This window comes from Pongo abelii, chromosome 22 (assembly GCF_028885655.2).
Source record: "Pongo abelii isolate AG06213 chromosome 22, NHGRI_mPonAbe1-v2.0_pri, whole genome shotgun sequence".
NCBI lineage: Eukaryota > Metazoa > Chordata > Mammalia > Primates > Hominidae > Pongo > Pongo abelii.
The window spans coordinates 24,032,567-24,059,500 of NC_072007.2; the positions used below are offsets into that span (position 1 = coordinate 24,032,567).

At 34.8% G+C, this 26,934-nt stretch overlaps 1 protein-coding gene across 6 annotated transcripts in view; it reads left to right on the top strand.

Moving 5' to 3' along the window:
* The window catches only part of LOC100455252 (multidrug resistance-associated protein 1-like), a 93,952-nt gene that overhangs the window by 25,961 nt on the left and 41,057 nt on the right, over positions 1–26,934 (top strand). For 4 of the 6 annotated variants that reach the window (XM_054542832.2, XM_054542834.2, XM_054542836.2 and 1 more), the window contains 11 exons: positions 4,120–4,374; positions 7,107–7,172; positions 9,239–9,376; positions 10,716–10,862; positions 13,380–13,464; positions 13,562–13,628; positions 13,994–14,120; positions 17,964–18,140; positions 21,189–21,356; positions 22,500–22,662; positions 24,868–24,939. In XM_054542832.2, coding sequence (XP_054398807.2) covers positions 4,120–4,374; positions 7,107–7,172; positions 9,239–9,376; positions 10,716–10,862; positions 13,380–13,464; positions 13,562–13,628; positions 13,994–14,120; positions 17,964–18,140; positions 21,189–21,356; positions 22,500–22,662; positions 24,868–24,939 — 1,465 coding nt within the window. The remainder of the gene's footprint in view (positions 1–4,119; positions 4,375–7,106; positions 7,173–9,238; positions 9,377–10,715; positions 10,863–13,379; positions 13,465–13,561; positions 13,629–13,993; positions 14,121–17,963; positions 18,141–21,188; positions 21,357–22,499; positions 22,663–24,867; positions 24,940–26,934) is intronic. The other 2 variants (XM_054542833.2, XM_002830560.5) reach the window with 2 other exon arrangements.

Consider the following 26,934-nt stretch of genomic DNA (forward strand, 5'->3'; position numbering starts at 1 on the left):
TCATGTCACATTTGCTGGATCATGGATAGAATTGGAGGCCATTATCTTAAGTGAAATAACTCAGAAACAGAAAGTCAGATACCACATGTTCTCACTTATAAGTGGAAGCTAAATAATGTGTACACATGGACATACAGAGTGAAATAATGGATATTGGAGACTAGGATGGCTGGGAGGGTGGGTGAGGGTAAGGGAGGAGAAACAACATGACCCAATATAGCCCTGTAACAAAACTGCATTTGTACCCCCTCAATCTATAAATTAAAAATAAAAAAATAAGAACTTTTTTTAAAAAGAAGCATCAATTAAACCTGGGTTTAATGTGGGCAGTCTGGGGGCATTCCTCCGTTAAGAGTTGTCCAAGACAGTTTTTGTGATTTTTTAAAAAATGTTCTGTATTTGCACTGTACAGTATGGTAGGCACTAATCACATACGGCTGCTGAGCCCTTGAAATGTAACTAGTACAACTAAAGAAGTCCATCTTTAATTTTAGTTAATTTAAATTTTAATGTAATAACCACATCTGGCTAGTGGCTACCATATTGGCTAATATGGTGTCTACACTGTCTCCATTTGTAGTTTAAAGATGTTATCTTACTTTAATTATGGTAATTATAAAATGCAAAAAGAAAATGGTAAGAATTTAGTTACATTCTTAAAGTGGAGATACTTAAGTATAGGCAGGAGAAGGAGAGACAGAATCCAAATCCTGCCCTTAGAGTCAGAAAGAGAATCCTGGCATATTTATTGGCACACAAGGGATTGAAGAATGCATTCTTATAAGTGTTATGTGCTACCACCTTCAGCTTTACCATTTCTCATACTTCTGGTTGAAGATCATTGGGATGTGAATTTTTGGAGCCCTTGCGGCTCTACATTAAATGATGTGTATTACTTGCAGCTAGGAGGGTCCGGAAAAGTGTCACGGTTAATATCGCATGATGTGGGTCACGGAATAATGGAAAGACACATTGCATGGGGTAAAGGCTCTGATGTTAGAATAACATGGGAGAAAAAAAGTACAGAAATGCATACAAGGCCTGCTGAGAAAATGGTGAGTAGGTTAAGTTGGCTTGAGACAATGTTTCATGTCCAGAATGGTGGGGAGAGATAGTAAAGGCAGAAGGGATGGCTTAAAAAAAAAACTTGAAATTTATATTTTAAAATGTACCTGAATTCTCTAGGAAACTGGGACCCAGCTGAGCCGTAAGATGGATGATCAGGACAGAAGGATTAAAAACAGATGAGACGGGAAAGGAGACACTTAGAGCTAGTGCAATAATTGAAGAAATAAAGAAATGAAGAACTAGGGTCATGGCATGGAGTCTAGAAAGTAACAAATACATAAGAAGGAGAATGTGAAATTGCAAAACAAATTTCATCGTCAGTTCATCAAATGAAATATTAAGGACTGAACTAGTGATAATCAAGATTGTGGGGCTTGGAACTATATCTGGTTCATGTGGAATTTCTTAGAGCATAATTCAATTAGGGAAATGAATGAAGTTTTGAAAACAGATGAGTCACACTGCTTTACGTGTGTGTGTGAGTGTGTGGGTGTATTAAGATGTATATGATATGAAAATACTGTAGAAAACAAATCTAAAACTTGGATAGAATTTTAAAGTAACAGCTTCTTAGAAAAAGTGATTAGATAGCAAGTGACATGGCTAATTTTCATTTTGATTGAAGAGTACTTAGAAGCTTCCAAACTTTTAACATGGTTTTAAATTTCCTTTCTTTTATTTATTTATTTATTTTTACTATTTATTTATTTATTTATTTATTTATTTATTTATTTATTGAGACAGAGTCTCCCTCTGTCGCCCAGGCTGGAGTGCAGCGGTGCGATCTCGGCTCACTGAAAGCTCCGCCTGGGATTCACAGGCGTGAGCCACCGCGCCCGGCAGATTTCCTTTCTTTTCACCTGAATCACATTTTTCCTCCTGTAACAGACTAAAGTACTTCCTACCAGACAATTCTAGAAATGTTACACCATCCACTGTAATTGGCACATATTACAGTATTCTTTCAAGTTGTTTCATATAACAAAAAGGCAGCTTAGATTGTATAATTTAGCAATAAATGGTAACTAAATTGTCCTTCGTGGCTTGTGAATTTTGTCCCTTTCAGAAATGTAAAAGCTTATTTGGCAGAAAAAAATACTGAAAAAAAAACCCCAAAAATTTGAAAGAATTCCCCTAGTGTTAGAAATGCCATACAAATAACCTTCAATTATATAATACCTTTCAGTATTTTCTCTAATAGTCTAAAAGCAATTGATTTTTTCTTTTATTATTGTAAAGAAACATAACATGAAACATATCATTTTAATACATTTTAAACTTAAAAAGGATTTATTGCTAACTATAGGTGCAATATATTACAGCAGATCTCTAGTGCTTATTCGTCTTGGTTAACTAAAACTTTGTACCTGTTGAGTACTAACTTCCCAGTTTTCCCTCCCCCCCACCACCCTTGGAACCACCATTCCAGTCTTTGATTTTATGAAATTGACCATTTTAGAAACCTCATATAAGCAAACTCATCCAGTATTTATTTTTCTGTGTCTAGCTTATTTCACTTAGCATAACGTCTTAAGGTCCATCCATGTTGTCTCATATTGCAGAGTTGTCTTCTTTTTTAAGGCTGAATAGTCATTTATCCAAAGAAGACATATAAACGGCTAATGACATATACCTGGCTATATGTTCCTGGCTATATGTTCCACTGTGGGCCCAACCTACTATATTCCAGATGGACTTTTCCATTGTTTTTCTTTTTTTTAATTTATTGAATAGACAGATTTAGAGTGACTCCTGTATCTCATTTTCTCTTGCTATCCCCAACTCTCAGTCCTGTCTCTCTTTAAATCAATGCAGTGAAGATTCCATAAATTTTTTGATATATAAATGAAACTTTGTCCAGTTTCCAGTACAAATACAAATTTCCCACTACTTTTACAGTTGTTTATGTATTTCACTGGGAATTTTAAATGGAAGAATAATTAAATAAATCAATTTCTAACCACATCTTTTGTAAGAAGTTACCAATAATTATGCTTGGGGATATTGGATTCAGTATACATATATTAAGTAGCATGCATTTGTGGAAAGTGAGAATTGGGACTTGGAAGAAAAGATGTATCTGCATCTGCTCTATGACACTTTTTCAGTACTTTCATCTCTAAGTTCCCATGGCCCTTATTAGCTGTTTTTACACTTACAGCAAAACAGAGTGTGTAGATTTACAGATAGATTGTAATCACCTTGAGAAATAAAACTGTGTCCTTTTTTAATGGTCCACAATTTCAAGCATAAAACTATTCATCAGTGTTTATTAGATATTCATTGATTCATTTGTGTACTTTGTATTGATAACATTTAGATGGTTTAGCATTATGGGGACAACAACAAATTGAGGAAAGCCTTAATATATCTAGAAGATATATATATATTTTTTGGTAATTAACAAGTTATTGAGGGTTCTTTTTTTTCCTTCAACATTTATTTTAAGTTCCGGGGTATATGTGCAGGATGTGCAGGTTTGTTACATAGGTAAACACGTGCCATAGTGGTTTGCTGCACAGATCAACCCATCACCTAGGTATTAAGCCCAGTGTCCTTTAGCTGTTCTTCCTGAGGCTCTCCTTCCCTGTGCCCCCACCCCCCCGACAGGTCCCAGTGTGTGTTGTTCTCCCATGGGTCCATGTGTTCTCATTGTTCAGCTCCCACTTATAAGTGAAAACGTGGTGTTTGGTTTTCTGTTCCTGCGTTAGTTTGCTAAGGATAATGGCTTCCAGTTCCATCCATGTCCCTGCAAAGGACATGATCTCTTTCCTTTTTATGGCTGCATAGTATGCCATAAATTCTTATTGTTTGGAAACGCAAATGTTACTCTCTACCAATAAATATTATTCCAAAACCATATACTTTAATCACTAATTATATTTCCTCACCTAAAAATCATGTCTCTTCGTTTTATAATACCCCAATACATAAATAACCTTGTACATTTTCCTAATTATATTAAACATTGATATTAAAAGTTACCATTGCTTGACTATAAAGATGCCCCATAATCACAGAACTCTAAAATATTTGCTTCTCTCTTTATAGGCCCTGCTTTTATCAAATGTTTCTCGACAAAAGTTTTCCACTGGGGAAATTATTAACTTGATGTCAGCAGATGCTCAGCAACTCATGGACTTGACAGCAAACCTCAATCTCCTCTGGTCTGCCCCTTTTCAAATCCTAATGGCCATATATCTCCTTTGGCAAGAGCTGGGTCCAGCAGTGTTAGCAGGGGTGGCAGTCCTTGTGTTTGTTATACCAATAAATGCTTTAGCTGCAACTAAAATAAAAAAGTTAAAGGTAAGAAAATGACTGCCTCATGTTACATGTGTCAAACAGGAGCTGAGTTTTCTGACTTGAGTTAACAATCACCATCTCGTTAATTATATAGAGAGAGTTATAAATGGAAGTCATCCAATTTTATCATTTACTTATTCACTCAACCAGTATTGAACAAGCATGTATCCTATGTCAGCCAGTGTTCCAGGCACAGGAAGTATAGCAGTGAGGGGAAATGACAAGTCCAGCTCTCATGAGGGGTAGTGGAGGAGACAGGCATTAAGCAAGTAAATAAATAGAGAGAAAACATTTGTATATGAAGAAGATTTAGTAAAGGTACAGTGATGAAGAGACAAAGGATGCCATTTTACATTTAGGATCAGGAAAGTCCTCAGGAAGGGAATGGTATATCAACAGGGTGAAGGAGTAATTCAAGTGGACGTCTGAGGGAAAGACATACCAAGCAAAGGGAAGAGTATGCATGCAGTCTGGAGGTGGGGCTATGCTTGGTTGTTTGAAAAGTGAAGTACTGCAGCAAGCAGACAGGAAATGCTTCACTAAATTAATTTGATATTCTTCCTTTATATTCAGTCATTCATCTTACCATTAATATATGTTTTGACATCCCGCCATGTGTTAGACAGTGTGCACTCAGCTGTACTGTAAGAAATGGAGAAACCACGGAGTTCACTGCATTGAAGGAAATCACACTGCAATGAGATAGATGCTTTCATATGTTAAATTAACAGAGGTGGATGTATTGCTTATGAAAACATTTTATAATTTTAAATGGATCAAAGATTAACAATATATATTGACATGGAAATGTGTCAATCATATTTTAAAGCAAAAAGTAGATTAAACGTATGCGTGTGTATCGTGCATATATGTAGCTATATCATTGAGCCATTATTAAAATGTGAATATACCTATACACATGTGTGTAAGGGAGAGATAAATAGATGAAGATACATAGCTATAAATATGCTATGCATTACTTCTATGCATAAGCATAGAAGTAATCTAGTTATGCATAGAAGTAATCTAGAGATAAAGCATCAGTCTTTAAAGAATAGTTACCTGTAAAGTAGAATTAGACAGAAGGAGGATAGATTTTTACTTCTTACTTTAATACCCCAAGTGACTAAAAATTGTATAGTATTTTATATTTTTCTTAATTTTTCAAATAAAAGATGACTGGTTTTTAAACATAAAAACTAGAAAATAGCGTATATTTATGAAGTAAAGGTACTTAGCATGCTAGTGTTTAGAATAACAGATTTGTTTATAACAAATACTTTTAACTAGTTTTAAAAAATATATTCTGGATTTTAAAAACTGCTATTTAAAGGCGCATTATTAAGAATGGAAAAATATTTTTTGAGCCTTAATCTAGAGTCCTATAACCTTCAAAGATATTTCAATATTATATCCAAATATACTAAATAAAAAATATGACTTTAGGCCCGGCGCGGTGGCTCATGCCTGTAATCCCAGCACTTTGGGAGGCCGAGGTGGGCAGATCACCTAAGGTCGGGAGTTCCAGACCAGCCTGACCAACATGGAGAAACCCCGTCTCTACTAAAATACAAGATTAGCCGGGCTTGGTGGCACGTGCCTGTAATCTCAGCTACTCGGGAGGCTGAGGCAGGAGAATCACTTGAACCTGTAAGGCGGAGGTTGTGGTGAGCCGAGTTCATGCAATTGCACTCCAGCCTGAGCAAGAAGAACAAAACTCCGTCTCAAAAAAAAAAAAAAAAAAAGAAAAAGAAAAGAAAATATGCCTTTAAATCACACACATAATACTATTGGTATTAAATCGCACACAGAATATGACGGATTAGCTTGTAATGCATTCTTCGTAAGATATACAAATACTTATGACATATAGAGTGCCAATGTTAATGGAGAAAACACTTAAGAAATGATACCCAAACAAGTATAAAATATTATGATAATTGTTAAATATTTGAATAAAAATACAATTGCATAACATTTATAAAAAGAAGAGGAAGGGTATTTGAAAATATACATTTTAATTATTCTAATTCCCAAAGAACAAATAAAATTTATAGACTGCCTTATTTTTATTCTTGTGATACTTCTAAGTATGTATATAAACAGTTAATGGAATTTTTAGAAATGTGTTCTATTTTAGTAGGATGTGGGTGTTATTTTATTATTCAGTTTTAAACAAATTATGTTTAAATAAATATTATATTTTCTACTACTCTACTGTTCTCCTGTTGGCTATTTTCAAGTTACCTATTTATAACTGTCTTCCAACATTGTCAGTAGAATAATGTATAAATATTGTAAGATGCTTTTCTCCATTAAATCTTAAATAAAGGCCGGGCGCAGTGGCTCACGCCTGTAATCCCAGCACTTTGGGAGGCCGAGGCGGGCGGATCACGAGGTCAGGAGATCGAGACCATCCTGGTTAACATGGTGAAACCCTGTCTCTACTAAAAATACAAAAAAATTAGCCAGGCGTGGTGGCAGGCGCCTGTGGTCCCAACTACTGGGGAGGCTGAGGCAGGAGAATGGCGTAAACCCGGGAGGTGGAGCTGTAGTGAGCAGAGATCGCGCCACTGCACTCCAGCCTGGGCGACAGAGCGAGACTCCGTCTCAAAAAAAAAAATCTTAAATAAAAATAGAGAAAATAGACCATATTTTTAAAATAGCTGTGGGCATATCAGTAAAAGTATTACCAATTTTGTCAAATATTCTTTTATTTTCTTTCCATTAAATAGGAAAACCAAAGAAAGAACAAAGATAAACAGATAAAACTACTCAAAGAAATCCTACATGGAATTAAGGTAATATGAAAGGGATATGCCTTTGATCTATTTTGAGTATAGTAATACAAATGAAATTTGTAGTGTTCTCAATATCTCAGAGTGATGATAGATAATAATCGTTGGCAGAAAATTTCAGATTTCAGATATTGTAGGAATTCTTATCACTAAAATAACATTTAAATGCAAAGCCAAATAAAATGCAGCCATTTTCTTTTTGTTTCTCACACAAGTAAACACAAATATCCCAAAAGTCACAACATATTACTTATTTTAAGGTATTATGTTGAAAAGATGAGATGAAGCAGGCAGGAGTGGTAATAAGACATCCATCAGTGTAAAGGCAGATTTATATAAGGGAAGTGATAAGGTGTCATTTAGGTTATTTTATGTGGGATACAAATGATCACATAAATGCTATTCTATAAATAGTATGTTGCAAATTATTTTTCTCTAGAAAAGCTGGGGGAGTTTAAAAGTGAGAGCAGTCAGTATCCTTGGGGTCTGATAACGGGTGTTATAAAGCCTCTCTCTGACAATACTGATAATTGCTACCATTTATTAAATATTTTCTATGCATCAAATGCTGTGCTTATTACTTTATGTTTCCTCATAGAATTCTTATAAACCTCAAGGGGAAGATTTCCCATTTCCATTTTATTAACTAGGAAACAAAGACACTGAGCAGTTAAGGGTCAGGTCTAAATTTACAGAACCAGTGAGAGTGTATTAGAGTTCTCCACAGAAGGATAATCAATAGATTTCATATAAAGAAATATAGATATACAGAAATATGAAGAGAGATTTAAGAAACTGGCTCATCTGACTGTGGGGGCAGGCAAGTGTAATATCTGTAGAACAGGTGGGCAAACAGAAAATTATAGCAGAAGTTGATGCTGAAATCTTGAATCTGAAGGCAATCTGGAAGCAGAATTCCTTCCCCACTGAGGAACCTCAGTCTTTTCTCTTAAGGCTGTGAACTGATTTGATAAGGCCCACTCATATAACAGAGAGTAATCTGTCTAACTCAGAGTTTAACTGATTGAAAAGCTAACAGCATCTAAGAAATACCTTCACAGAAACATCTAGACTCCTGTTTGAACAAACAACTGGGCCCCATATCCAGTCAAGAAGTCACATAAAATTAAGCATTGCGGCCGGGTGCAGTGGCTCATGCCTGTAATCCCAGCACTTGGGGAGACCAAGGCATGTAGATCACCTGAGGTCAGGAGTTCGAGACCAGCCTGGGCAACATGGAGAAACCCCGTCTCTACTAAAAATACAAAAATAGCTGGGTGTGGTGGCTCATGCCTGTAATCCCAGCTACTTGGGAGGCTGAGGTAGGAGAATCGCTTGAACCAGGGAGGTGGAGGTTGCAGTGGGCTGAGATCATGCCATTGCACTCCAGCCTGGGCAACAAGAGCAAAACTCCACCTCAAAAAATAAAAAATAAAAATAAAAAAAATAAGCATCGCATAGAGCTGGAATTTGAATGTAAGTCAATTCACTCTAAAGTGTTTGCAATAAGCCAGTGTAGGATCCTATTTCCCCACATTTTCTGTCTCAGAAAATAGTTTACAATCTCAAAACACTAATCAGCTTTCAGAGAATGGCTTGAAGTCCCAAAACATCTATCGTGAAGAAACTGGAAAGGCAGGGAGAAGAGTTTAGCTATAAAGAAAAAGGTAATAGACAGAAGTGAGAGTTGGGTCAGCAGGAAGAGTGACAGAACTGAGCTAGATGGAAACTGTCTATGGAGTTCTATGGAGTTCTATGGAGTTCGTGCCTTACAGCTGGGATGTTGCCAGAGTCTGGCTCAGAAATAAGCTATTGGGGGTGGTGGAGACATAAAGCTGGGGAATGGTCATTCCCTCCTTCTGCTCTGCTCCCACCCCCAAAATACCTCAATTTGAGGAAAATATTCTGATTCAGTCAAAGTGGAAGCAATTTAGTTTTCTTTATGGTTGTACGATCATTTTTTATCTTCAAAATTTTGTGTGTGTGTGTGTGTTATTTGTTTCTATGTGTGTATTTTTTTCTTCTATGATATAGATTGTCAGATCATTATCATGTGACCCATTTTACAGATCCTCAAACTTTATGCATGGGAACCCTTCTATAAAAATAAGATTATCAAAATTCGAGATCAGGAATTGGAATTTCAAAAATCAGCTAGGTATCTTACTGTATTTTCCATGTTGACATTAACCTGCATTCCATTCTTGGTGAGTGTATGTCATATTTCCTGTTTTGATTTTCAAATCTGATTTACAGATTTACCTCCAAATTACTTGGAATTAAGATGTATAAAGTTAAATATTATGTATCTGAATTAAAATTGTAAAGAAATACATTCATTAACTTATGTGGATTAGAGAACAAAAGTTACAAAGAAAGGGAGAATACTGTATGTGTTTTCATTGGTCTGTATTTTTTAAATACAATAAGATTTACTTCTCTGTAAATTTCTCAGAGATTTTTCATATATGCCTATATCTCTTAAAAATATAATCTACATTTCAGAGTTTCATTCCAGTTTTAAAGGTTGATATGTATGACTGATTCCTTTTAAACGGACTCAAAGGGCATATTATACGGAGATGAGAAGAGAAGCAACATTTATTGAGTTGTTACTGAATGTCAGGAAAGTTACATACATTGCCTTATTTCAATCTCACAAAAATAAGGCATTACTTTTCTCATTTCACAAGACGAAATGGAAGTCCAGAGTAGTTGGAAATGTCCTCAAAGTTATAAAATTAGTATTTAGAGGCGAATTGACATGAAGCGACATTATTCTCTTTCTGTATTACACCATAAACATTGGGAATCCCATGCTATTTTAACTAGAGTATAAATTGCCTTGGGATATGAAGCCATGGGCAAAAGCCAAAGGAAAAGCAAGCCACATATAACCGGAGCATCAGTTTTAATCAAAGTTGCCACTCTATGTTGATAATTAATTTTTTTGTATTTCAACAAACGTGAGTATTATGGAAGTGAATGCAATATTTACATTTGGAATATGTTGGTAAAACCATCCAAGATGTATTTGCTTAAGCCAGTACTATATACATGATAGTAAGTCCATTCTCATGCGTGAATGAATTTTTCCTGCCTTTTCTAAATGAAATTTATAAGAACAAATATAAATCTTAGCCATGATTTATTCATATCTTCCTCAGTTAATCTTATGACACAAAGAAAGAATAATTATTATATATAAGTCAGAATGTATGCAACTGGAAAATAAGTTTACATAAAACTTCTGAATTTTAAAGAAATGATGAACTGGTTTACAATGTAAATGGGAATAATAACTGTGGTAAGAATATAACGTCTTACAAGAAAAGCGCTGGACCACATGGTCTCAAGGATGTCATTGTCCAAGATACATGAGTTTATGACCCGTACTAAAATATATTTTATGTTCTTCAGCAAGAGTACTAAATTTCAGGAAACAAACACAATTATTTAGATTTTATTTTCTAATTTTGAGGACTGTAACTAATAATGTTGTTATCAGTAGAAATTTGAAGAAAATAACACATCTCTATTTTTTAGGTGTCCCTGGCAACCTTGTGTGTCTATTTCTTACTGGATGAAGGAAACATTTTAACAGCCACTAAAGTGTTCACATCGATGTCTTTGTTTAATATTTTAAGGATTCCTCTGTTTGAGTTGCCAACCGTGATCTCAGCTGTGGTCCAGGTACATACAGAATACCTTAAACCAGGAATTATTCCTTTACTGGAGTCTATGGTTTGTGACATTTTATTTCTTTGTCTTTTTAATTTTATTTTATTTCACTTTATGTAGTTAACACTGCATTCAAAATTAGTTTTCCTGAATTAATGAATAATAGAGAACATTATAGAATAAAAAGAATCATGTCTTCCTTGCTTGTGCTTTTTTTCCATCAAAGTGACTTTTAAATATTTCAATGTGTTATTTTGTTTTCCTGTTAAGTGTTAGATTCTCTACTTAGCATTTTTAAAGCTGGTGTTAGCCACTATGCCATCACAGGATTCATTTCCTGTTTCCAACGGAAAAGTTATAATTAGGTGCTTTGTATGAAACTAGATCGAATGTTTTCCCAGGGTTCAGCAGCATTTCATCTATACTGAATGAATAAGCAGGGAGAAAAGCACATTGATAATATCAGTCAGCCAACAAGCCACGTGTGAGATACCTGGGTCAGCCTGCTTTTAGTTGTAATCTCCAGTTCCTGGAGGCAGTTTAGATGCTAGATACAATGAGTAGATGGATGCTAAAGCCACAAGAAACCCAGAAAAGTTCCTTGATCCTTTTGCCCTGAGATTTATGGTTACATTTTTTGAATGTCAGGTTTGGCCACCCTCCATTCAATTATTTTCCTCAAGTCTGGATTCATAAACAAAGTGAATATTTGCTTATTGGAATCATCCTTTAATCTAAGAACTGTACTCTTTAAAAAATACTATTGGAATAAGAAGTAACATAATTGAATAGTAAAAACCAATTAAGCTATTTTTGTTACATCTTCTTCATGTTATTTTTCTTAAAATAACCAACAGAGGGCGTAGAACAACCGCTGATGTGATGCTTTTAGCATTTGATTTCATAGCACACTTCTCATAAAGAAAATGTCAGTTCTTAGAGTAACAGTTTGGTTCTAGTTTTGAAATTAGAATCTAGCTAAAGGTCCGATATCAAAGCCTTTTCCAATTGCTAGCAGTACTCTGCTACCTTCATTTAAGGAGACCATTTTTCCAAAATGGAAAAAAAAGAAAAAGCTAACTATGTTCTGATTTGACTCACTCGGTAAACAAAACCACAGCCCAATTACATCTTATGTGTTAATGATACAAGTCCCCTAGCACAAAGTAAATAAAAATGTACTAGAAATTGTATGTAAGTCAGTTTTTAGAAAACAATGTAATTTTATTTATCCTAATGTAGCTAAATATTTTATAGCTATATTACTATATTGCTATTTCCTATTTTACTATAATTGAATGTTATTATTATCAACATTATAGTTTTATCATCAGTAGCAGAATTCACTCACCAATCTTAAAGTTGCTTTTAAAACCTTATTTTTCTATATCACAAGAAAATATCACCCTACACCTGTTAGGATGGCTATTATCAAAAAGTCAAAGAATAACAAATGTTGGCAAGGATGTCAAGAGAAGGGAACGCTTGTGTACCGTTGGTGGGAACATAAATTGGTACATCCGTTATGGAAAACAGTATGGAAGTTCCTCAAAAAATTCAAAATAGAACTACCATATGAGATAGAAATCCCACTTATGGGAAAATATCCAAGGGAAATAAAATTACTATGTTGAAAAGATATATGCACTCCCATGTTCATTACAGCATTATCAGGAGCCAAGATATAGAAACAACCTAAGTGGCCATTGGCAGAAAAATTGATAAAGAAAATATACAAACAATATAATATTATTCAACATGGCAGAATATTATACTAAGTGAAATAAACTAGGCATAAAGAGACAAATACTCTATTATCTCACCTATATGCGAAATCTAAAAAAGTCTAACTTACGGAAGCAGAGTGAAGAAAAGTGCTTATTAGGGCTCAAGTGTGACATTGGGGTGGGGTGGGGTGAATGAGATGTTGATCAAAGATTGCAGACTTCCAGTTATAAGATGAATGTGTTATGGAGACCTAACGTACAGCATGGTGACTGTGGTTAATGATAGTGTATTATATACTTGAAAATTGCTAAGAGAGTAGATGTTAGGTATTCATATACACAGGAAAATAAAGGTGTCTACGGGAGGTGATACATAATCTAATTAGCTTGATTGTGGTAATCATTTCAAAATGTGCATGTATATAAAAAAAGTTGTATACCTTAAATATGTATAATTTTTCTCAATTATACCTCAAAGAAGTTGGGAAAAAATCAATCTTTCTATAATAATTAAGAGTTATTATGGCTTTTCTAGAATAATAAATAGGATTTTCATTTCTTTTTCTCATACCTTTCTGCATAGATGACATTAGCTGTGATCTTTGATTCTTGAAACTGCCCTTTGTCTTTAGGAATAAATGTATTTATAACATTAAATCAATTCAAACTATGCTTGCTATATTTATCTCAATATCTTTAATTTGCATAAAAATTCTACTTAGGCTGTAAAACGTAGTAAACATTTTTTAGTTTAAATTCTACTTGAACCCCAGATAAATTCCATCTCTGCTTATTTTGATAGACAAAGATATCCCTGGGCCGTTTGGAAGACTTTCTCAACACTGAGGAGCTTCTTCCTCGAAGTATTGAAACAAACTACATAGGAGGTCAGCACTTCCTCTTTTCATTCATTACTTATTTGACTTCTGGGTTGAAGGTAATTGGTTCTAAAATGCATCATTGTATATTTTTTTTCTTCCTTAGATCATGCTATTGGGTTTACAGCTGCTTCTTTCTGCTGGGATAAAACAGGAATGCCAGTTCTAAAAGAGTAAGTCGTGGTTTGGAGAATTTTTTTTAATGTTAATATTGGGTTCTAAAATGCTCCATATTTTTATTTCTTAGAGGTTTTTAATAAGATTAATATACTGAAACTAATAAGACTTTTAATCTCTCATTTTACCTTTCATTTTCATGGTGATTTTGCTGTCCTTTTTTTCTATTATTTCTTATGTCTGCAGCACTTTATTGTTCATTTGTTTGCATTTTGGAAGGGTAGGTGTTTGTAGAAAAAGGTGAAAAGCAACAATTTCAGGGATGATGCTAAGTGCTGCATACAGTGACTTATCTAGGAATATATTTTAAAAACAACCATAAAAAGAATTTCCTATGTTGTCTCCCTTTCTTCTCATGCAGCTTGAACCTAAAGATTCCAGAAGGAGCTTTAGTGGCTGTTGTAGGGCATGTCGGGTCTGGAAAATCATCCGTGCTTTCTGCCATTCTAGGGGAAATGGAGAAACTTACTGGAGTAGTTCAAAGAAAGGTAAAATAAAAAATACATTCTTTCAACATCTCCTAATGTAACAAGCTATAGCCAACTTGTCATTAGTGTCGATAAGAATTTATCAAGTTGAATTGAAGATGCAAGCATTTAATGGGCATTTCCAGTTTATAACAAACACTTCAATTTCCATAGAAATTGATTAACGATGGGTGGATTAATGACAGAATTCTGTTCTCCAAATACTTCAGCAAATCATTTATAAGTGCTTATAGTAGTTGTTTGATGATATTAACTGAATTGCAACCAATTATAGAGAAACGAATGTGATTTATAGTGTAATTTGATTAGGTTTCTATATATTATTCAGCAAGGTTCCCTAAGTAATTACAGCCATTTCATTTCTAAGAAGGCTTGTAGCCAATCTCAGGTAGGATCTTTGACCAAAAAGAAACTTCAGAAAAACAAAGTTATTAATAACTTACATTTAAGATTCAGCATTAGGACCATGAAGAGGTCTACTCTTGACTAACTGTTCTATTCTTAAAGGTCAATAAGAATAAGAATTGAACAAGTTCTTCATTAGCTTTCTCTTTTTGAAACAGTAGACTACCCAATGAGTTTTTCCTTAGATGTAATCAACTCTTAGGTAAAATACTAAGTAGCCCAATCTTTTCTTCTTACCTGTGACAAGATGAATAAGCTCTATGTATCCTGAGATCAGTATCTCTTCACTCTCTTATTTTTTCTTTACTCTCTGGGAAAAATCAACTCCAACTCCTTTTATTTTTCCTCGTATATTTCTTTATACCCTTATATCTTTCCTGATTCCAGTCCTTTGGTGACTAATTTTTTGTTATTCTTTTTTATCTCGGCATGACTGTTACCTAGTCTAGGGCCAAATATGATTCCTATGACTTTTTCTAATAAGATTGCACTTAATGAACACCACTATTTTTAAACCTTAAATATACTATCTGTAGCACTATGCTGTTTGTAGCAATTGCAATTAGCCATTTCTCTGCAGTTCAAGATAGCTGTACCTTTTACTTGGGTGTACATTACAAACATAATGAGTGTCATATTAATTTTATTTTTATTTAGTTTTTTCAGCTATTTTCACTAAGCAATTACTGAGCCCATGCTATGTGCCTAGCACTTTCTGCCAGAGAAGTAAACGTGAATAAGATATGCCCCTCTTCTTTCAAAGGTCATAGTCTAGTGACGGAAACACCATAATCAATTATAAAAAAGTCTAAATCAGATATAAAAAATGAATTAAAGCTTAAAAAACAACCAATTCTGCTTCGAAGGGTTCGAAAAAGAATCTGAGAGGAGGTCGCCCTTTATTTGATCTTGAAAAATAATTAGAAATGGATAAGGATAAAAATAATGTCAATTCTAGATTTCACCTAATTCATTAATAATAGTAATAAGCTGAAAAGGCTGGGGTGAGAATTGCATAGGATAATGTGCAAAGACCTCGCCTAGCTCCTCTCTGTGAATACGTATGATGATCATCATCTTTATTACGATTGTTGAGGCTCTCATAATAAGATTTAAAGATTATTTCTGATATCTTTGAATGTTTTTAATTAAGAAGGTGTTCATAGTGATGAAAGAAACTGTAATAATGCCATTATTACTGGTAAAACAGAGGATATTCTTTGTTTATATTAAATTACAGATGCCCAAGTAAAAAGATATTATCTGTTTTTATAACTGGTCATTGGCCTTCAGGAAGATTTTGGCCTGGATCAATGGCAAGATTTGAAGTATCACACTCTTAATTATTTCCCCAAATATTTTTTATTCAGAATTTGTATCATCTTGATTATCTCTATTTAAGTAAAATTAACATTATAGCAGCATTTTCAAAGTGCTTTTGTGTGTACTTTCTATTTTTCGGTTTTTCAGATGATTACTTTTTTGAGGCATATTTTAATCCACAATGTTCAAACTCTAAGACTGCCTATTATCACTAAACGTTCTCTGTAGATTCCCTACTCTTCTCAGTATCAAAAGCTGACACCAGGCACCATTCATGAAAAGTATTCAGTATTCAGTGTTCTGTGGTAGAAACATCAGAGATTTGGAGACCATTTTTGAATTCACAAAACTTCTATTATAGTTTCATTATTAAGAATGAAACAAAATGTTTTCATTTGTATGTGAAAGGAAATAATAAAAGAGAACATTTACATCTCTATGAAAATTGATCAACTCTTTTTCAACTGTTTTAATACCAATAAAAGGCCATACCTCTTAATGTAGTATTTAGTTTCTGTTTTCTCATGTTCTTCAGTCTCTTCTCCTTTGTTTTTTATCCTCTGCACTGCTCAACTTGCTTAATACATAGCAAATATTGAAAATATCAATCAGTCACGTGCTGATTTAATATGCAATTCAAAGCAAAGTTTAGATTATTCACTTCACAAGGCAATTTGAGAACAATTCCTTTTGTGTTCAAGATCAGGTCAGATCAGAATTATATTGTTTTTGATCAAAAGCCATTCTGTGTCTTACATACTCAACAAAGAAGAATTATAAGTTCATCTTTGACCTTTAAAGTGGTAGGTAGAAATCAAAAGGCTAATAATGGCTGCACATGTGTGTATATCAGAAAGTACTTTAAGTGTCTGGTATTGTTACAGAATGTGGAGCACTTAAAATACTAAATCAATGTTTGGATTGAGTCCATGGGGCAGATTGAAAGGTAGGCCACTAGTGCAAATACTGTGGGTTCTTTTTCTGGAAAAGAAGGGTTAGTTGAGAAGATATTTTATGCAGCAGACTGTCATATATTTAAAAATCATTTCAAGGTATAAAATCATAAAAAATAAATTTGGGATCAGTGGTTAATGTATAACACACGGAGATTGGCCACCAAGATCCTCCTATTAGTTAAGACTTCTACAAGTCCCAGCTCTGGGAGTATGAACAGGAAGTCATGTCCTTCAAGGTTGGCCTGGACTTGTCCCAGGGTCCCACTTTTGCTCAGCCTGACTTGGGACAGCTCTGATGACCAATTCTCTTCCAGGGCACTCTGGAGGATTGGCCAAAGCTTTCTTGGTTCTGCATCACATCTGCATCTGTGGCTTCTCCCTCTGCCTAATCTTCCCTCTTCCTTTCCTTCCACAGGGGTTGATCCCAAATAAACAACTTGGGCCCCAATATCTGATTCAGTGTTATAGACTGAATTGTGTTCCCCCAAAATTCATATGTTGAAGTTCTAATTCCCAGTACCTCAGAATGTGACTGTAGTTGGACACAAGGTCTTTAAAGAGCTAGTTAACTTAAAATAAGCTCATTAAGGTGTATTCTAATTCAATATCACTGGTGTCCTTATAAGAGGAATTAGCGTGTGCACACACACACACACACACACACACACACAGAGGGAGAGAGAGAGACACTGTGTGAAACACGAGAAAATTACAATCATCAACAAGCTGAAGAGAGTGGCCTCAGAAGAAATCAACCTTGCTAACACCTGATTTCGGACTTCTAGCCTGCAGAATTGTGAGAATAAATTTCCATTGTTTAAGCCACCCATTCCATGGTATGTTGTTACTGCAGCTCTAGCAAACTACCACACTCTGCATCTGCTTCCAGAGAATACCACTAGAGACAGATAACTTAGATAGAAGCTATAGTGAAAGTAAATAAGAAGCACAAAGTAACTCATTTGGAGAAATTCCAATAAAACATATAAAATATGGTGCCATGATCTATATAATTATATTTATCTATATTAAATTTTTTGTTTCTATTTTAAAGCTAAAGAAGGCAAAACCATGAACTAAATATGTTCCTTTACTATGGATCATGCAACTTCTCCTTTTCTCTATTTAAGAATTTTTTTTTAACCTCTTTCTTTTTTAGGGCTCTGTGGCTTATGTTTCTCAGCAGGCCTGGATTCAGAATTGCATTTTGCAAGAAAACATTCTCTTTGGCTCCATCATGAAGAAAGAGTTTTATGAGCAAGTATTGGAAGCCTGTGCTCTCCTTCCAGATTTGGAGCAGTTGCCAAAGGGAGATCAAACTGAGATTGGAGAAAGAGTAAGGAAACTGTAATTTATCATGTAAAGAAATATAATCCCATTCAGCTGTGCTAATAAAATGTTTATGGCCTTTTTCTTGAAGTCTCGAAGAGCTATACAACTATAATTTTTAAAAATTATTATGTAATTCCTATGTAAGAGATGGCAGTATTAGGGACAAGTAATTATTTATAATTGCCTGGAAAACAGATTAAAAATCAGTCAGAAATTCTGTTGTTAGTATCCACGTGGGGGAATAAAAGCCCATTAATTAGATCATCAAACTTTTGTTTTGGTGGCTGGCACAATGCAGTTCACTTTCTAAAGAGTGACTAATAGTTTTGTTTATTCCTGTATCTCTGGTGCGCAAAGTCAAGGCTAAAACAGGGGCAAAAGAGCATCAGTCTCCAGCAGTGGCACCCGAGTCCAGGTTCTAAAGAAGCTCTGATAACAACACTGTTATGAACGTGCCTTCTCCACGTTTGCTCATTCCTGCTTAAGTGGAACTTGTTTCCCAATCATCTCTCTTTGTTCTATTTCATTTTCATTGTGTTAGTAAATAGTCATTACTCTGCTCAGTGTTTTGGATTTAAAAAATATATATATCATGAGCCGAAGTATGAACCCCGAGAGATTATCTCCACCCCCTGACTAAAATCTCCATTAATTAAACATGAATGCAAAAGTAGCCTCTGCCTACAATTCATGTGTGCTATAAAGATGAATAAATAATCCTTACTGAGTGCTTTGAATCTCTGAAAAGAGAGTGAGCATACCATTGTTAGACATTTTTACACCTGCCCTCATGTTATCTAATAAGCCCATTATAGAAATTAGTACAATAAATATATAACAAAATTGTATAACATAGAAATATATAAAATCTGGGATAAGCCAGAATTTACCTTGTAACTAGAATTACTTCATTTATAATCTGTAACGTTACAGATGTATATTCTCAATAGTTTCAAATAGGTTTATTTTTTCCAACCCTTGGATTTCTTCTTGCATCTTCACCATCTCTAAGCAAAATGATTCCATAGCTAAAAGGCAGAAATGTGAATTCTTCTTCAAACTTTTTAATACATGTTGAACAAGATGCTGATAAACCCAATCTCTAAAAATATGAAATATCTGATATTTTGTTAACTATAAAAAATCTTAAAAAGGGAAACAAATCCAAACTAAGAAGTATAGATTTAATATAGGCATTGAATGCTATTGCCATTCATAATGTCTTATTTTTATGATTAAATTTATCCCAATCTGCATTTGAACTTTACACATGTAATTGAATATTTCAAAAGGAAATGTGTTTACAGGTGCTTAAGAGACAATAAAGGCAACAACTGTAGACTTTTCCCCTACTTGTATTCATCTTTTCTTTTGGCATTCTTCATTTGACCACATTTATTAATTTTTTATATGCCCTTATTCTGCTATGGGGTACACAATGGTGAGTGAGAGCTCTACCACTCTGCCTTCAAGGGATTTGCAGTCTGGTGGCCCTCTGCCAATAATACTAATCAGTTGTCTTTATCAATATTTATGAATCATCTAGCGTTAGATGCTGGGTGTCAGGAACACAAGGATTAACTAGGTAGGGGCTCATAGGCTAGTGAGAGAGACTGAGATAAACATTGCCAATTCTAGCAATGGGATGAATACACAAAGCACAGCAAGACAGGAAGGAAGGGAATGAATCACTTCACTTGGGACACCTGATGGAAAGTTGTCTTCAGAGGACATTTCAGTGTGAGTAGCCCTTAAGTTAAAACAGAAGGATGTGGTCTCCCAAGCAGAGTGAATAGCCTCTTCCCAGTATGAAAGACTAGGTTAGTCTGCTTGGCAAACCAGTCACTCGAAGGCAACATTGGGAGAGTGGGTGAAGAGATGAGTTAATGCCAGAATGTAAGCATCTTAGATTTATACTAAATAATTTGTTGTTTTTGCTGTTGCTCATGAAAAGAGGGAGCTGTGGATATCCGAGGTTTTCATGCAAGATGATGACATAATTACAGAAAAGTGATGACAAGGTAGAGGGTGGATTGGAAAGAAGAGTAACTGGATGATAATAGCTAATGTTGATTGTATCCATACTGAGTGTTGGATTTTTCCTAAAATTTTTACTCTAATCTTATTGAATGCTCCCAACAAACATATGACTTAGGTGCTATTATAAGCATATGCACACACCCATATTACATTCCTTTATGTGTGTGTATGTGAGTGTGTGGGAGGAGGGTGTATAATGCCTATGCCCCTTGCTCAGATATGACCTCCTCATGACAGACTCTGTTTCACTTATCTTTGAATCCCAAGCACTAGCATAGTACTCAAAATATAGTCATACCCAGAAGATGTTTGCTGAGTAGGAGAAGGATGAAAAATGCAAAGGGGCAATGGCATTTTATAATTACAGATCATTGGCTAAGTTCTGTGCTGCACTGAGAGCTTTTAAACCAGATCTGTAAACACTAAATATAAAATAAATCAAGTAAATTGGTCCTGTCTCCATAATTCCTCATACCTGGTTGTTCATATCAACTCTAATTCTCACATGGAGTGATGAATATTCCCTATTCTTGCTTCTTAGAATTGTACTTTTGCCAACAAGACTTGTACTAATCTTTCTACAGGAGAAAATAGGACATGTTGATTACTTCTTTGGTAATTTAGCTATTATTTTCAATTTCCTATGTGTCAATTTAAAAATAATCACTAGTGCCAGTATATGGTTGGCAGCCAAAAGTCTTGTTTAATATTCTACAGGCATGACTTTTCAGAGTTAGAGATTCGGAAATTCTTTTCTCCTTAATCGTTAGCATCCTCTTTTGAGAGTAAGCACTTAAGAGAAAGTAGATATATCTGCTAATTTGTGCAAGCTAGTAATGCTAGGAAATGAGATGGGGCTAGGACTGGAAAGTGGTGGATAAAGAAAGGTAGGAGCGTTCATCTTGGGTTGCTATCTATCCATGCTATAAAAGACCATTTGGATGTAACTGCACGTGCTTTGAGATGTATACACATTTCCTCTCGTCTTGTTTTTCTCCTGCTCCATTTTCAGGGTGTGAATATAAGTGGGGGCCAGCAACATCGAGTAAGCCTGGCCAGAGCTGTCTACAGTGGGGCCGACATCTACCTCCTGGATGATCCCTTGTCTGCTGTTGATGTTCATATTGGAAAGCAGCTTTTTGAAAAAGTGATAGGGTCCTTGGGCCTTTTGAAAAACAAGGTAGCCGTAGTTTCATTTATGCTTTCTTGTGGGGCAGGGGATCTGTCTAGACTGTGCCTAAAATTCCATTTATTTTGTTTATTTGTTTAAGCAAAGTAGTCACATTTCACATGAAAAAAATGAGATGCTCAGATTGCAATTTCACAGACAAATGTCAATGGGTAATTTTTAAAGATTTACTTACAAATTTACTCTGGTGACAATTTATGTGATTGTTATCTCTTCATCTAATACCATATCCTAAGGGGATTTATGTACCATAATGAATTGTTGTTGACTCAAGTGATTTTTACAATGGTATTTTGGTGCACACTACTGTTATTAAAAACAATTATTTTATTGATTATTTAAAGTGAAAAATGTGGTATTATTAACATAGCAATTTGATATTATTATCATAGCAATCATAGTGATTCAGCTGTTTTGTTAAAGGACCAAGAAGATGAAAATTAGTATTTACCAGTACATGCCATATTTTGCAGTGTAAATTAGTTCATTTATCCCTATTTCACATATAAAGGAACTCAGGGCTCACAATGACTTGATACAGGTTGCTCAACTTAAGAACAATAGAGATTTTTAAAAGTATGTCTGACTCCAAAGCCACATTCATTTCTTCATAATATGTGTTTATGGAATTATTAATATAGAGAACTCTGAAAATATATGTATAAAATTATAAAATATATGTCTCAGTAAAAATAAACAAACATCTTTATATATTGACATAAACCCGAGATTAAAAATGTCACACTTAATTGTATGTATATGTATAAAATAATATGAATAATTTAAAAATAAGGACTATGAATTATGACTTGGATTAAACACTTTTTTGTAATGGTAGTGTATATTTAAAAATAAGCAAAAATGACATATATGAAATTGTTTTGAATTTGCAATTAAATCAATTCATTTCTAATGAATGAAAAAATACCTGAACTAAAGTGTTAAAAATCACATCTAGAAACTATTTTCTCATCTAGCAGCATGTCATTATTCCTTGTAAAATATATAGATGCTGCCTTAAACTGGCACCTACCAAAAATCATACTCTGAAATAGTAAAGGAAAAAAAGTCACTGTAGCTTTTTTTAAAAAGCCATTTTTTGTAACCTCTGCGATAAAACACTTTGTTTTCCAGACTCGTATTTTAGTGACACACAATCTCACACTTCTGCCACAAATGGATCTTATTGTTGTAATGGAAAGTGGCAGAATAGCTCAAATGGGAACATACCAGGAGCTGCTGTGTAAAACCAAAAATCTCACTAATTTGCACCAAGTCATCAGTGAACAAGAAAAAGGTAAGGACACAATAAAAAATAAACTTAAGATACAGTATACCTACCCATTTTGAAAGTTCATTAATTGCGTAATTTCATGCTATAAATTTTCATTTATCCTACTTAAGTCAGGGGCGGGGCACCTTCCTTTCCATAGGAAAGAAGCAAATACAATGAGACACATCAGTTAAAAATCAAACTCATTTATGATTTTTAAGAGAAGTTTTAAGTTCCCTGGGGTCTGTTTATTCATTTATGAAATAAGAAATTAGAGTACTTATAAACTCTAGTCCAAGTCGAGAACATAATCACTCTAAACATTATATCTACTTTTCAATTAAGAACAGGGAACATACATGTGAAATAAATAATAAATATTTTAAACATCTAGGTATAATATAGCACATTGAGGAAGAGAAAACAAAAGAAAGAAATTAGGAAAGGCAAAAGGGATTGACGTTTGTTCAACTTTTAAGAATTAACTATTTATTTAGTTTTATTTATCAATTTTTGTTATTCTAGCCCTAGAATATTAAATTAAGATGTATGGACATTTTAAAATAAAATAAGTGGTTTGATCCTTATCCAATGTGTAAGATGCAAGAATGTTTGATATCCAGCATTATCCTAAAGTTGGGTAATGTACCATCATCTCTTTTTACAGCTGTAGATGGTTTGTCATGTAGAAATCATCATATTTTTTCCTGTACTTTTCTAGATCATTTTCCTATACCTTTCCAGAGCAGCGAAGCAAACTAACTGTAAAACCAGTTAACTATTTCATAATTTCAAGATAGAAGAAATATAGAACTATGTCTCATTATTTTCTACATGAACTAGTATCCATTAACTCACCTGACACTTGTCCTACATATAAAGTCCTAAAAATATGAAATTGGTTTATAACAAGATCAGTACAATTTATTATTTTAATGCCATGAAATTCAACAACAAAGTCATTTTGCTGATGTTTCTCTTTTGGACCTAAGCTAACACACATTAGTTTTGTAGTACTATTTTTAAAATTCCTTGTTTTTCCACCTTCCTCATATTACAAATATTCTATTTGCAAAATTATTTGGTGCCTTGTCAGATGACTGTTGGCATCCTTAACAAAAGAACTTCCTCTTTTCTTAACATCTAGCACTTTGGAAATGATTCCTTGCCTTCTCAGAAAGGTTAAGTAATAATTTATGCTTCTTGTGTAGAAAACAGATGTCTAGGAATGTCTCCTAGACTAGAAGAAGCATGGAGTCTGTCATTTCTCTATCCCTGTCACTTAGGTAGCCTCATGCTAGGCAAATTACAGGCACTCAGTAGCTGTTTGTTAAACAGATGAATCTGAAAGTGTATCCCCTCAGGAGTTAACAAGGTGCTATGGAATGCTATGAGCCAGTGTCTTTCTTGTGTGTGTGGTCATTTATTTTAAAGGTCACATGAAATATAGATTGTATGACTTTAGAAAATATAGTTCCAAAAGTAGGCAGAGTGTAAGCTTTAAGCTAAATATGTAATTTGCCATAAAATATAAACAATGTGTCTTTTGAAACCTGTGGAATTTGCTGTTGTTTAAATATCCAATTTTGGAAACAAAAATCCCACCTTTTCTGCATTTGTATAACTTTTTTAAGTACAAGTGCCGTCTACTATAACAGAATAAAAGCAGTAATATTCTTAAAGTTGGGCTGATAGATGTTAATAGATCTCTATTAATAGATGTTACCAACTCACAATCAGAAATTTGCCAGAGTTAGACAAATGTAACTTTAACTTCTTTCTAATTACCTCAATATTTCTGTCTTTTCCATGACAATCAGAAAGGTGGAAAGTAGAGAAAATTTTTATGCCAGAAATAGAATGTGTTATTAAAAGTGAATATTCTGGAATTTTGATTTTTTGAATGCTGGATAAAAAATACATAAAGACTTATACTCACAATAAAAACTAGATAGCTAGATCAAGAGATAATCTGTAAAAGGTTAGCTCTATAGAGTATGATTTCCTTAGCCACTGTAGGGGGCAAGAGAAAAATGGATTTTGATATCAAACACTACATTAAATAATAGCTTACATTCAGCGTGATGTCCTGCAATGCTGCCCCCTAAACCTGGGCCAAACGAACCTGGCCCTGTACTTCTTGCTTTAGTCAGTTCCCACTCTAGCCTTCCCTGCATGGCTCTCTGGCTAGGAGTGTCCTCCCCATTTCCGACTTCTTGACCATTCTAGGTATTCAAGTCCCAGAATTCTCTGCTCAAATGATGGAAGCTTGTTCCTGGGACCTGGGCTCTCATTCCTCAGGTTTGTTCTCTCATGGACAGACTGCCCTGTGGCTTGCATCATTCTTTGGCCTGAAGATGTTTCTCTTGCAGGTGGAAGAGTGGGCAGAGTCTGGACATGGTAGCTGAGGTATCTGCAGATGTACAGAGCTTCTGAGAGTGCAGAGTGGAGCTTGGGAGGGGGAGAAGAGCAGCAAAGGCCTTGGCTGAGACTAACTCATCAAGGACTGCCATGTCCCCCAGAGGAAGGCTCAGGAATCCAGACATTCTCATCTGATCCTTGCCTTCCGGGTGGCTTGGAAGGTGTATTGGTCAGAGAAAGCAATAGAACTTGAGTCTTTTAGTTCCATCAATGACTTTTAAATAATTGGAAATGCAACATGTGAGCCTTTATTTGCATTCTTGCTCTGGTTCCACAGATTTTAGGTGCAGGTCTGTTCCTGTGGTGAATTTCTTTCTGTTATTTGCATAAATATCAAGGGAAATTAGATTCTGTTTGAGCACACTTTTGCTGAGATTTCGGGGAAAGAAATTACTTGGCAGAGAGTAGGATGTAAGAGGTGTAATCACTCTGTGATCTTTCATTTATTTATTATAATTCACCCTTTTTGGTCTTGAGTCTGTTCAAAAATTCTTTTAAAAGGTACACAATTCTTCAGTTTCAAAATTCTAGTTAGTTTATATGTCACTACAATGGGAGTGCAGTAGGCACACCTCATCCACAAAGGATGCGTTCCAAGACCCCTCGTGGTTGAATGAAACTTTGGATAGTACCTAACTCTCTATATACTATGCTTTTTGAAATTATATATATGCCTATGATAAAGTTCAAGTTATAAACTAGGCACAGTAAGAGATTATCAACAATAACTAATAATAAAATAGACCCACATGCCAGCATTACTACTCACGTGCTTTGGGGCCATTATGAAGAAAAATAAGAGTTCCTTGAATGCAAGCACTTTAATATCATGACAGTTGATCGGATAACCCAGGCTCTTAAGTGAGCAATGTGTGGGGAGCATCCACACAGCATGGATGTGCTGGACAAAGAGATGGCTCACTTCCCAGACAGGACAGAGCAGAATGGTGAAATATTTCATCAGGCCACTCAGAATAGCAAGTAATTTAAAACTTATGAATTGTTTATTTCTGGAGTTTTTCATTTAATATTTTTGGACCATGGTTGACCATGGGTAGCTGAAACTGCAGGAAGCAAAATTGCAGGTAAGAGGGGAACTAGTGTATAAATCAGTGCCAACATTGTGGAATAAACAGTGGACCACTTGTTAGGAATCCTGGAATCTAGTTCTCTCACTGAATAGCCATATCAGTCTTCATCGAATGACTTAATTCTTGCGGTTCTTCCTGTTTGTGAAATATAGTGCTTCAGCTTGCTTTGTTTTTCCTAGTGGCAGACATGGAGCTGAACAATGTACATCATTATCTCTCCCTGTCCCCCAAACTGCTTCTTAGCCATTTCTTTTTCTTTCCTATCATTCTCACTCTCATTGCTGAAGTCAGTAACAGGTAGCTTAGAAAGTAAATGGTAAAAAGTACACTTTGCAGTGTAATGTGTGTTTGGATATATCAAATCCCTAAGATTCCATCTAGCTCTAAAAAATCTAAGAGTTTTGCCTTACGGAAGTGTTATATAAGATAATCAAATCAGAGGTGAGAAATGGGTTTATGAAGAAAAATATAACAAAGCTAAAGATAAATTTTACATATTTACAGATTTAGGTTAGGCCAATTCTTTTTTTTTTTTTTTTTTTTTTTTTTGAGACGGAGTCTTGCTCTGTTGCCCAGGCTGGAGTGCAGTGGTGCAATCTCGGCTCACTGCAACCTCCGCCTCCTGGGTTCACGCCATTCTCCTGCCTCAGCCTCCCGAGTAGCTGAGACTACAGGCACCCGCCACTGCACCTAGCTAATTTTTTGTATTTTTTAGTAGAGACGGGATTTCACCTTGTTAGCCAGGATGGTCTCAATCTCCTGACCTCGTGATCTGCCAGCCTCG